General features: G+C 37.7%; 1 protein-coding gene and 2 pseudogenes across 4 annotated transcripts in view; 1 reads left to right on the top strand and 2 right to left on the bottom strand.

Annotated features, from left to right (window-relative positions):
* Nucleotides 1–1,196: 1,196 nt before the first annotated feature.
* The window catches only part of TBC1D8 (TBC1 domain family member 8), a 112,379-nt gene continuing 101,677 nt past the window's right edge, over nt 1,197–11,898 (bottom strand). For all 4 annotated transcript variants that reach the window (XM_043603140.1, XM_043603139.1, XM_043603138.1 and 1 more), the window contains exons 18-20: nt 4,059–4,148; nt 3,573–3,670; nt 1,197–2,286 (exon numbers count right to left, since the gene is read on the bottom strand). In XM_043603140.1, coding sequence (XP_043459075.1) covers nt 1,825–2,286; nt 3,573–3,670; nt 4,059–4,148 — 650 coding nt within the window. In that variant the 3' untranslated portion in view covers nt 1,197–1,824. The remainder of the gene's footprint in view (nt 2,287–3,572; nt 3,671–4,058; nt 4,149–11,898) is intronic.
* LOC122496709 lies at nt 6,826–8,067 on the bottom strand (annotated as a pseudogene).
* Nucleotides 10,471–11,438, top strand: LOC122496710 (annotated as a pseudogene).

Here is an 11,898-nt window from a genome sequence, read left to right as displayed (position 1 = left end):
CTTTCTGTTTGGATTTCCCTTTCTACTTGCCATGTACAGTTGACTCTTGAACAGTGTGGAGTTAGGGGTGCCAGTTCCCACAGTCAAGTACCCAAAACTTAATAGACTTACCAATGAAGTAAGCTAGAAGGAAAAATGTTGAACTAAATCAAGAGAAAATAAATTTACAGTGCTCTGTCAAAAAAAAAAAGTCCACATGTAGGGGTGCTGGGTGGCTTAGTAGGTTAAGTGTCTGACTTCAGCTCAGGTAATGATCTCACGGTTTGGTGGGTTCAAGTCCTGCGTCGGGCTCTGTGCTGTGTTTCCCTCTGTCTCTGCCCCTCCCCCCTCACTCTCTCAAAAATAAACATTAAAAGAAGAAATCCACATATAAACGGACTTATGCTGTTCAAGAGCCAACTGAAATATCTTTATGCAGTTGCCAATTACATAGGATTGCTTGGAGAGCTTTTCCTATAGGGTATGCCTGTGCCCCTTCTCCCCAACACCTGGGGTCTGAGTATCTGGGTAGAGTAGAGCCTAAGCAGGTTTTAAGAGTGATTCTGAAGTGCATCGTGGCCTGGGAAAACCTTTTTAGGTTATCTGGGACATTGGGGGTATACGTAATTCTAGGAAAGATTTTTCTAGAGACTGCCATGTAGAACTCAATCGCCATTGGCCACTTTACATATTTTAACATCTTTAAATGATGGAAATATCTTAAGACAATACATTTGATAGCTTCTTAAACTATTTTTTAATATAATTAAGCTGTTTGTATTGAGTATACCTTCAAAAGGTATAGAATAGTAATTGATTTTTGATGGATTAAGCCAGATTAAGGCTTTTATATACAGATCATGTTATATGTACAGCTCACTTGTTTGTAATGGCCCCCTGAAGTATTTTTAATCCCCATTTATGTGGAACCAAAGCTCAGAGGTAAAGTTTACAGTTACAATAATAAAATCCACTAAATTCAGCCTGAAAGCATTGTGTTGGAGGAATTATATTTCATCAGTGTTTACACCCCTGGTATTATCGAATGCTGTTGTAAATAGGTGCTTCATTTTTGAGCCCTAGGGGTGATGGTACTATACGTAACCACTGTGGGGAGTTGAACACCTACACTATCACTATTTACTGAGAACACAGACTGGGTGGGGATAATGGTGGAGATACCTCTAGACACAAATAAGTTATAAACAAGGACCAAGTCACTACAAAAGTTTCTTATTAAAAAACTTAGAGGCCAACATTGAAAGCATGGTTTGTACACATTTTTGGAAGGACAGAGTACAACCAAATATATTAAAATGGTTTCAATTACCAGCATTGAAACAAAATTAGTGCAAAAGAAAGCCAAATACAATTGCACAGATAGTGGCTCTTGGATCTTGAAAGTGAACTTGATTTGTAACCTCTCCCATTATCCAAGTGAAGAATGAGAGCTTGGGCTTTTGTCTCTGGTTTAGTATGATACATTCAACTCTTCTGTTGCATCTGAGAACGAAATCATACTAGCGTCACAGCAGAAGTGCCCATTTCAGCCAATCTGATGAAAGTGAAACAGCAAGTCACAGCATCGAGGGAACTAATGCATGGATTCCCTATAGCACTGATGGGATCCAACTCATAATTCTCTTAAAGAATAAATAGAAATGCTTGAGGGTTGCATCAGTTCCCCTGGCCACAGTTGTGGCTGTCCGGTTGCTCATCCAGATACCCAGCTTGCAAAATACGCTCAAAATGAATTAGGCTGAAATGAAGATTGAGGGGCTGACCCCTACAAAACAGGTCCAAGGCTTTGGTATGGCTGACTCCTCTCAGTAAACTGCTATCTTGCTACACGTTATTCAGCTTGAGTTCAGGCTGTGATTGGCGGCTCATTTCAAAAGTTTTGAGACTGTACTGATTGATCTTGGCGTTTTCAAGTTTCGATTTAATGTCCAGTGGCTTTTCAAAAAAGTTTACTAATGACTGTTCAGTCAGAAGTGAAGCTAAAATATGTTCAAGGGAGACAGTCCAGTCCCCTTCTACCTCTTCAGTAAATGTCCGGGAGTCCTGGGGAATCTTCCCAGCGTTGTTGTCTGCAAAAACCGAGTCCTGGTCTGGAGAAAGAGCTGAAGCCCGCAGCTCCTCCCCACCTTCCTGGGAGCAGCTTCCAGAGCTGCTGCTTCTCTGCCCCACTTCCCCAATCTGCAGCAGCAGAGTGGTTACTGTGGCAATGGCTTGATATAATTCGTTTTCTTCTGGATCTTCATGGAACATACTGTACAAAGTTTTACAGAACTGGATAAATTCTCTCTGGAATTAAAAAATACACAGCAACATAACCAGGATAGAAATATAATGTATATATTTTTTAACTTAAAAGTTCTTAGAGAAAACCACATAGCAGTCTTTGAAGCAAATGATAAGATAGTTTGCCTTTCTACTCAGAAAGTACTACCAGTGACTCCAGGGAATTTGACCACACAGAAATGTGCTCTTTGTCTATACAGTAACTATTAAGAAAAAATCTGTGCATTCCAGAGGACATGTGTACCCTTTAATCCAAGTCAACTTGTAGAAATGGATCCAAAAGCTATAGAGATTTGTTTATAATGTTTAAATCTAGGATTTACAACAGAGAAAAAGTTGGAGACTGCTTAAATGTTATGACTAAACAAAATAATGGCTTATTCATCTGATAGGATACCAGGCAGGAACTTAACAGATGTGAAATGAAGTAAAACAGTGATGCCTGATGCTTTTTCAAAGTATATACACATTGCTGCTCAAATGGAGAATCTAATGTGATGAAAGGCACTTCTAGTGGGATTTAGCTATACATTTACTCAATAATTTGGGAGAGGGGCACCTGGGTGGCTCAGTCAGTTAAGCATCCGACTCTTGATTTCATCTAAGGTCATGATTTCATGGTTTGTGAGATAGAGCCCCACATCAGAGCCTGCTTGGGATCCTTTCTCCTCTGCTCCCCTGCTCACTCCCAAAATTTTTAAAAATAATTTGGGAGAGCTATTCATGATTTTGAAGTAAATGAAAGCAAGGTATTAAAACAGCCTACTTTTGTTTATAGTTAAAAGTTGACAGACATCCTGTATATCAGAATGTTAGCAACGGTAGCTCTGGGTGATGGGATTTAACTGGCTTTTTAAAAAGTGAGGTAGAGTTGACCTACAGCATTGAAATGTGACTATATCCAAGAGAGAGAATGAAAATTTGAGAGCAACTCCCCAACAGAGTAGAGCAACCCTTCTGAAGTATTCCAGGATATATGAATGCCATGTGTTCTGTGGTCAAAAGAGACCAAGAAACACTGCATGCTGAATTCCTTCTTGAAGGCTCACAGTCCATATTAGCACCAAAAAGACTGATAATCCTATAATAAAGGAACATTTCCAACTTGAAGCCTGCATTTCCCAAACTTTGGGAGGAATCCTTTAAACATTTCCCTTTTAGTCACCAGTGTTCAGCTCTGATCCTTTGATTATGGTTTTGGAAGTAGACAGGCCCCAGCTCAACTTTCAAGCTTACCTCTGAACAAACTGGCAAAGTGGTTAATTCTCTGCATAGAATAAGGTTCATACCTGGCTCATTTTGGGCAACTCTTTCTCAGTTTTATCTTTTTCTTTGGCTAAATCTTTAATCATCTGCTTCAGCTGTTTCTGATAATCAATTGCATCACCTTGAGACACAGAAAATACAATATATATTTTAAAACTCAGTGAAAGCAAAAAGGAACATGTAGAATGGGGCAGTGAGGGCAGAATTCCACTAAGTATACACAAACTGAAAACAGATTAGAGTCTGTTCTACAACTGACCATGAATGGAGTGTGGTAGCTGCATGACAACCCCTCAAACCTTAGGCAAGAGGAATAAACGTGGTGGTTGGGCCGAGGGGCAGTCTCTCAATACACTGCCACTTGAAAGGTTTCTGGCTTCTGAAAGCAGTGGGCTGTTGATTCACAGTATGAAGGGACTAGGTAAGTCCACTTCTAAGAAGAGCTGTGAAGTTTCTTCTAACAGTTGCAGTGTGTGCCTGCAGGGGAATTAATGAAAAGAAGTACATACCATTTGACTTCCCAAAAACCAGCGGTCTTGACGTCGACAACAGAGGATTCTTTAATGGGGACTGGCTGTCTCGATCATTTTCAGTGAGTGCTTAAAACAAAAAAAAATTACGTTGAACAAATTACTGCATGTTAAGCAAAACTGGCCGTAATTTAGCTTTTTATGTAATTAAGAACTAAAGGCTAAGCCAATAGCAACCCCTCCCCACCCTCGCACCCTGTGGGCTGCAGTCTTTGCAGGGACTCTGAACTCACTTGTACACCAAGCACTGTCTGGATACACAGTAAAGAAAACAACAGACCACATAAAGCCTTTTTCTGGATTTACGTAGACAAGATTTTAATTAATGAAATACAAATTCATAGGACATTGCTGATACCGCCCTGGAAAAATGTATGTAGTAAAATCCTATTTTCTAAAACTCAAAATATATGTACGTATATACATACACAGAAATTCTAGAAATAAATACACAAATTTCTGGATGGTGGGATTAGCGTTTTAAACTTCATGGCATCTGTTTTCATAGTGAGCATATACTAAGTTTCTAACAAAAACTGAAAAATTGCTGAATACAAAGCATTCTATCATTGCAAGTTTTCTTGAAATATACAAAAATAATCCTACCAGAATCTTCATTATACTGAAAATAGGAAATGGCACAGCCATTTTGAAAACACATCTGGCAGTTCATCAAAAAGGTAAACCATTTGACCCAGAAATTCTATCCTTATGTATATACCAAAGAGAAATAAAAACCTACCCACTTAGAAACTTGTACACAAGTTATAGGAGCATTGTTCACAAGAGCCAAGAAGTGGCAATAAACCCAAGTGTTCAATTAATGAGGGGATTAGGACATAATTATCAAATGGAGTATCAAATTCAGTCATGAATAAGCACAGAGACAGGCTATAACATGGATAAACCTTGAAAACTGAGTAAAAGCCACACACAAAATGGCAAATTGCATTATTCCCATTTATAGGAAATACCTAAAACAGGATTCTATAAAGACAAAGCAAAGCAAAATGGATGGGCTGGGAGCAACAGCGAGAGTATGGTCCTTTTTAGGGTGATGAAAATTCCTAAAATTGTGATGATGGTTGTTTAAAGATACTAAAAAACGGGTTTTGTAACATTAAACACATGCACTATATGGTATGGGAACCACAGATCAAAAAGATCTTATAAAAAACAATTCTAGGGGCGCCTGGGTGGCTCAGTGGGTTAAGCCTCTCAATTTCAGCCCAAGTCATGATCTCAGTTTGTGAGATTGAGCCTCGCATCTGGCTCTGTGCTGACAGCACAGAGCCTACTTGGGATTCTCATTCTCTCTCTCTCTTCTGCCTCTCCCGCATCTAAGTGCACTCACTCTGAAAATAAATAAAAAAAATTATAAAGAATGAATGGACACATCAGGATCCTTACATTTACTAGTAAGCCACTCACTGAGAATAAAAGGCAAAATTCAGTTGTAATCCAACAAATATCCCCAAGATGGCACCAAAGCCTTGATAAGGTACTCTCCTTCCTACTTGGGAGACATGTTTCTGGGGTTTGGGGGGTGGGAATTGTTTGGGGTTGTTTTAGGTTTGGGGGTTTTATTATAACAGATGTTAAGTCATTTTTCCAGGCCTGCCCCAAAATTCTACACAGTGGCACATGCGAGCATCCACTCACTGAATAGGAGGAAAATCATAAACCCTGGATGGTACTTAGGGCAGTCATGATGGAAACAGATTTTTTTAGGTAATAGCTGCTAGAAGATGTCAAGAGGATATTGGGTCTCTAAGAGGTGAAATGTGTACACAAGTCACTAAAAAAATGCTCTAACAGAAGAATAATACAAATATTATGGGAGCATAGAGAGGAATGGTTAATTCAAGAGGGCGAGTGTCTAGAAAGGAGACAGGTAAAGAATCAATGAAAAAACTCATTGTTACCTATGCTCCGAAGTACACAATGCATTAAGGGAAAGTAGTAAAGGTTGTTTACAATCTTTAAATGTACTTTCCACCTTCTTAAATGAGGTATCTGAACTTTCATAAATGTTTCATAAACATTTTTACATTCTGATGTGTAACTTGTAATTCAAGACTATAAAGAGACATTTCTATTAAAGTTTTCATTGTGTCTCGCTTCAAGTATAGCACAAGTTAAAATATCTTGAAGGATTTACATTTGCAGTCTATCTCAAACTTTTATCTTAATGTGTTAGATACCTTCATGACTTCAATAAATGCCACCAGCAGGAAAGTCTGTTCTCTGGCTTCAAGGACTTCATTGTCCTCACCACTGCTATCTTTGTCACTTTCTAAATGGGATTCTTGTGGAGGGGAAAAGCTAGTTCTATTGTATCTTAGCTCTGGTGGAAGAGTACATACACTGCTTTCAATACAGTTTGGTTTTCAGATGCAGTTGAGACACTACAGTCATCAAAATAATACCATTCTCATATTTTTTCTTGCAAAAACAGAATAGTGCTTTCCTAGCCCTCCACAGTGGTTGAAAACAGCAAATTGTAGCAGCTAGGACTTGCAATTAATTAGGAATTCCAATATATCCAACCAAGTCTTTGATAGGAAAGCTAAGTAAAGTACCCAACTTGGGTCTCATATCTAAGAAAATCACTGAAGGGGCACCTGGGTGGCTCAGTCGGTTAAGCAGCCGGGCTTCGGTTCAGATCATGATCTTATGGTTCTGTGAGTCTGAGCTCCGCATCAGGCTCTCTGCTGCCAACACACAGCCCACTTCAGATCCTCTGTCTCCCTCTCCCTCTGTTCCTCCCCTGCTCATCCTCTCTCAAAAATTAATAAACATTAAAAAAAATTTTAAATGAAATTAAAAGAAAAACATGATGTAAACAAGTACTGGATGCTATGATCAAATCCATTTTCCTAGTGGCTTGACAATTTGGGTAATACCAAGGAACTTCAGTACCCAGCTCTTCTAAAAGGTTCAATGCAATATTACAATTTCACAAAAGATGTTTTCAGAGGTGTGTACACTACATTTTTCATATTTTTCAAAATCCTCTTTTGGTATTTTAAACTCCAGTCGAAAGAACAGACCTTTCGTCTAGCTTAAGCTATCACCAAAATGAATGTGCATGGTATAATTTCTGATGTCGTTATCAATGCTGCTTAAGTTGTTAAACTAGAATGTAATCTTATCATTTTTGTGTGTCCTGTGAAAAGCTGACCTTTGTAAGTTTGCTTGGTATGTCATCCATTATCAGAATCATCTCAAAGAGACTATATCCATTCTCTGAGAGAACTTCCTGATCTTAGCTCATCTGTTTCCACTTCATTTGGTGAATCCTCTTCATGTGTGCCATTTGAGCCATTTCCATTAATAATTTGGTCCTTAAGGCAGTGTGTCTTTCAGTTTCTTGGATTTTAATAGATCCCTTGAAATATTAACACATTCTCAAAAGCAGTAGATTATATAGAGTTTATCATCAGTATTGTTTCTTAGTATAACCATAAGAAAAGGCTAAGCAAAAAGTGGAGAACCAATATGGTGGGTGTAACTTGGGTGCCAGACTTTTCTCTTAGGCAAACCATGGTCGTCACATGTTCCATTGTCTTTGGTCCTGTTGATGTTAATTTCACACACATAACATCCATTTCACAATACTGCTAAGGTTTTTATCCACAGTGACTACAGTATGAAATCTGTGATTGTATATGTCCATTCCTATCATCTGATCTGCCAATACTCTTGACAAAGCAGACAATGTCATACAAAGATCTTGTGTATTTCTAATTGTACTGCATAGGTTTAGAAAGGGGATCCATTCTAAGTAAACAAACTTCAAAGATACATTCTTTTACCATAACTGATGAAATAAAATATTTTGTCAAGTAACAAAATGGATCTAATGGTACTGAAATGTTAGAATACTTAGGATTTTTTTTTTAACGTTTATTTATTTTTGAGAGAGAGAGACAGAGAGACAGAGCGTGAGTGTGGGAGGGCCAGAGAGAGGGAGACACAATCGGAAGCAGGCTCCAGGCTCTGAGCTGTCAGCACAGAGCCCAACGTGTGGCTCGAACTCACAGACTATGAGATCATGACCTGAGCCGAAGTCGGAGGCCCAACCAACTGAGCCACCCAGGCGCCCCAGGACTTCTTAATATTAGTTATCATACCACTATTTATATTGAAATGGTTACATGCAATTCCTGATTAGGACTTTTAAATAATGATTTCTTCAAAACAGGCTGCCACTATTACTGAAAACTGAACAAAAGGTGGAAGCAAGTGTCATTACCGAGAATTTGAATGTTCAAGTGTTTTTTATTTTATGTAAAGCATGAAACATCACACAGCTTCACCCTTACTGACAAATGTATTACTGAATTTTTTTTGGCTAATATGACTGGATTTTGACCCCTTTAAAAAATTTTTTATATCAAATATTCTAAAATAACAAAGCTTTTCCTCTTTTGTACAGATACTGCTATATTTGTCTACAGTTAGGTTTCAGATTTCAAATTCTAACACTGACTAAATACCACTGATGAAGCATTTCTAACATCATTCTTGGTTGAATTTTTCTTTGAATCCATACTTTGTTGCTACATGTTAATATATTTTCAAGTGTGCTTTCAATTTTCAATTAAGTTCATTCAGGTCTTCAACTTGAAATCCTTTTAAAAATAACCGTCTTTAACCAAATGGCAAATCGGAATTATCTGTAAGATTTTTCCTTTTAACTCCACTTCTTTACAAAACCCTTTCTTTGGACAGCAAATTCACTTTTGTGTGTATAAGGCCTCAAAAAGAAGCCTATTTCTTCACGTAAAGCTGAACACAAGACTGGAGCAGCTCAAATTCTATTGGATTTAACTTTAAGATCATTTAATGTGGATCCAGACCAGCAGGACCCCCAGGGGAGAGCTGCTCTGCAAACATAACGTATTCCCTGAATCTTGGCATCTCTAGGAGCTGGGGGCATCAGCTGCCCCCTCAGTTTGCTCCTTTACAGAAAGCCTCCAGTGTCTCATTTGTTTGTGCTCATTTACCATTTCCAATAGAGCATTCTTGGTAGCTTGCTTTGATGCTTCTAACAAATCTGATGTTCCAGAAAATGGTCTTCTGGAAGTCCAATTAGTATAATTCACTGAGCAAAATGACCAATATCTGTAGATTTGTCAGTCTGCAATGAAAACTCCCAATTTAATAATCTTCTGGAATACTGTTCATCTGTACGTCACCTGATAAGGCATCAAATCATCTGGACTATTTCTCTTCTATTTCCTCTGCTAAACAAACAGTGTTGTAATCACTATGGAGCCAATAAAGGGAGCTCTTCTGGAACTGAGACCCTGGGCTTAGCACTTTCTTGCTTCCTGAGTTGCATCAGATACCTTTGTAAGCGAGCTCACAAAATCCCTTTGCCTCCCATAATACCCTTGCAGAGTTACAAGCAACAGCTCTGCCCAAGGTGGGTGTGTAGGGCCCAGGGGCTGTTGTGCTTTGTTTGGTACCATGCCTCCCTCATCTGGCAAATGAGGCCTTACTCTCTGAGGGTACAAATTCAAACTTGCAATCCTCAGTATACCTCCTCCTAATTAACAAGACTCTTCTTTTACCTCCCTAGTGTGTGTGTTCCACCTTTACTCAAAAAGTTATGATGGGAAGTATGTGTTAAAATTAAATTTAAATTAAAAATACCTAAATGTATTGTGGATCTTTATGGCCTTAACAAATTTATACCTAAATAGGTTTTAGGTTGTCTGCATTATTAAGACTTTTCTTTCTTTGTGTCAAAAATTCCAATGTTAAATATAGGTAAGTGAAATAACATACATCAAATCTCAGTTTGCACTTAATTAAAAATTTTAAATTTGGAGTCATATAATATAAATGTTACAATCCCATACAGTCAAAAAGTTTTTGAAAAATTGATTTTCAAAAGCCATGAAGGTCTACAAATGTATTTTAATGAACTAATAATTAAAACATGGCTTTTAGAAATAAACTTATAATTTTGAAACAACTTCAATATGAAGCTAGATCAAGAATCAAGTATCAGCCTCAAATGATAATATCAAAAACCAGTAAGTTTAAAGATCTATTACACTACGATCAAATGGGATTTATTCCCAGGATGCAAGGGCAGCTTAATGTTCCCAAATCAACGTGATACATCCTATCAACAAGAGAAAGTATAAAAACCATATGGTAATTTCAATAGTTGTAGAAAAAGCATTTGACAGAGTACAATATCCATTCATAATAAGAACTCTCAACTAGACCTAAAGTAGGTCTAGAGGGAACATACTTCAATATAATAAAGGCCTTATGAAAATATGAAAAACCCACAGCTAACATCATACTCTGGGGAAACACTAAGAGCTTTTCCCCCAAGGTCAGGGAAAAAACAAGGATGTCCACTCTCACCACTTTTACAACATAGTACTGGAAGTTCTAGCCACAGCAATCAAAAACAAAAAGAAATAAAAGGCATCCAAATCGGTAAGGATGAGTTCAAACTTTCACCATGTTTAGACGATATCATACTATATAGAGAAAACCCCAAAGGCCACCAAAAAACTACTAGAACTGATAAATGAATTCGGTAAAGTCACAGGATACAAAATCAGTATACAGAAATCTGCATTCCTATACATTAATAATAAAGCAGCAGAAAGTGAAATTAAGAAAACAATCCCCAGACCCGGGACCCAGAGCAGCTCACAGGTGGTAAACAATAGCTCTTCAAGTCTGCAATAAAAAATGGCCTCCAATAAAACTACATTGCAAAAAATGAGAAAGAAACCGAATGGAAAGAGTAAAAAAGAAGAGGCAGGGCCTGAAGAATTTGTGATGAGAATAGTACTGGACCGACGTGTAGTGAACAGGAAAGTGGAGTACTTCCTGAAGGGGAAGGGATTTACAGATGCTGACAATACTTGGGAACCTGCAGAAAATTTAGATTGTCCAGAGTTAACTGAAGCATTTCTTAATTCTCAAAAGCTGGTAAAGAAAAAGATGGCACAAAAAGAAAATCTTTATCTGACAGTGAATCTGATGACAGCAAGTCAAAGAAGAAAAGAGATGCTTTTGCCAAAGGTCTTGATCCCAAATGAATAATTGGTGCCACAGACAGCAGTGGAGATTTCATGTTTCTCATGAAATGGAAAGATTCAGATGAGGCAGGCTTGGTGCTGGCAAAAGAGGCAAATATGAAGTGTCCTCAGATTGCAATTGCTTTTTATGAAGACAGACTAACTTGGCATTCTTGTCCAGGAGATAAGCTCAGTAACTGTTTGCATTGTTTTTTATATACATTTATACATATGTAAAATCCGGGTCTTGGTTTTTTGATTTATTAGTGTGAAGAAATAACATTCTTATGAAAATCAAGTTTCACATGTTTGTTTTGAAGTAGTATTGGGGGGAGTTGTTGGGGGTTTTCCATCTATACCACTGGGTATTCTGGGCAAATGAAAGCTTCCTTTATCAGAAAGGAATATTTAAGAATACGGTATATTATTCCCCTGCTTTAGACAACACATTTTCTAAATGTTGGGGGAAATCTTCATAGTTGTTACTCAATCAGAACTTTTTGTTAACTCCTATATGCCTAAGGACCACTCTGGGTTTTTTTTTTTTGTTGTTTATTTGGGGTTTTTTGTGTGTGTATACTTAAAATACATATGTAAATGGGTTTTTTTCCTTCCTTTTTTAACATTCCCCAAAATAAAAACAGCATTTTATAACCATGGATAAGCTCATGTTTCTGGGATGCCATCATTTTTAGCAACCTAAGAAATAAATTGTTTAAATTGACATTTTTCCTGAAGCCTTAACCTTTCAAATTTTG

Source organism: Prionailurus bengalensis, chromosome A3 (genome assembly GCF_016509475.1).
Source record: "Prionailurus bengalensis isolate Pbe53 chromosome A3, Fcat_Pben_1.1_paternal_pri, whole genome shotgun sequence".
Classification (NCBI taxonomy): Eukaryota; Metazoa; Chordata; class Mammalia; order Carnivora; family Felidae; genus Prionailurus; species Prionailurus bengalensis.
This window is presented reverse-complemented; position numbering and strand designations above follow the sequence as displayed.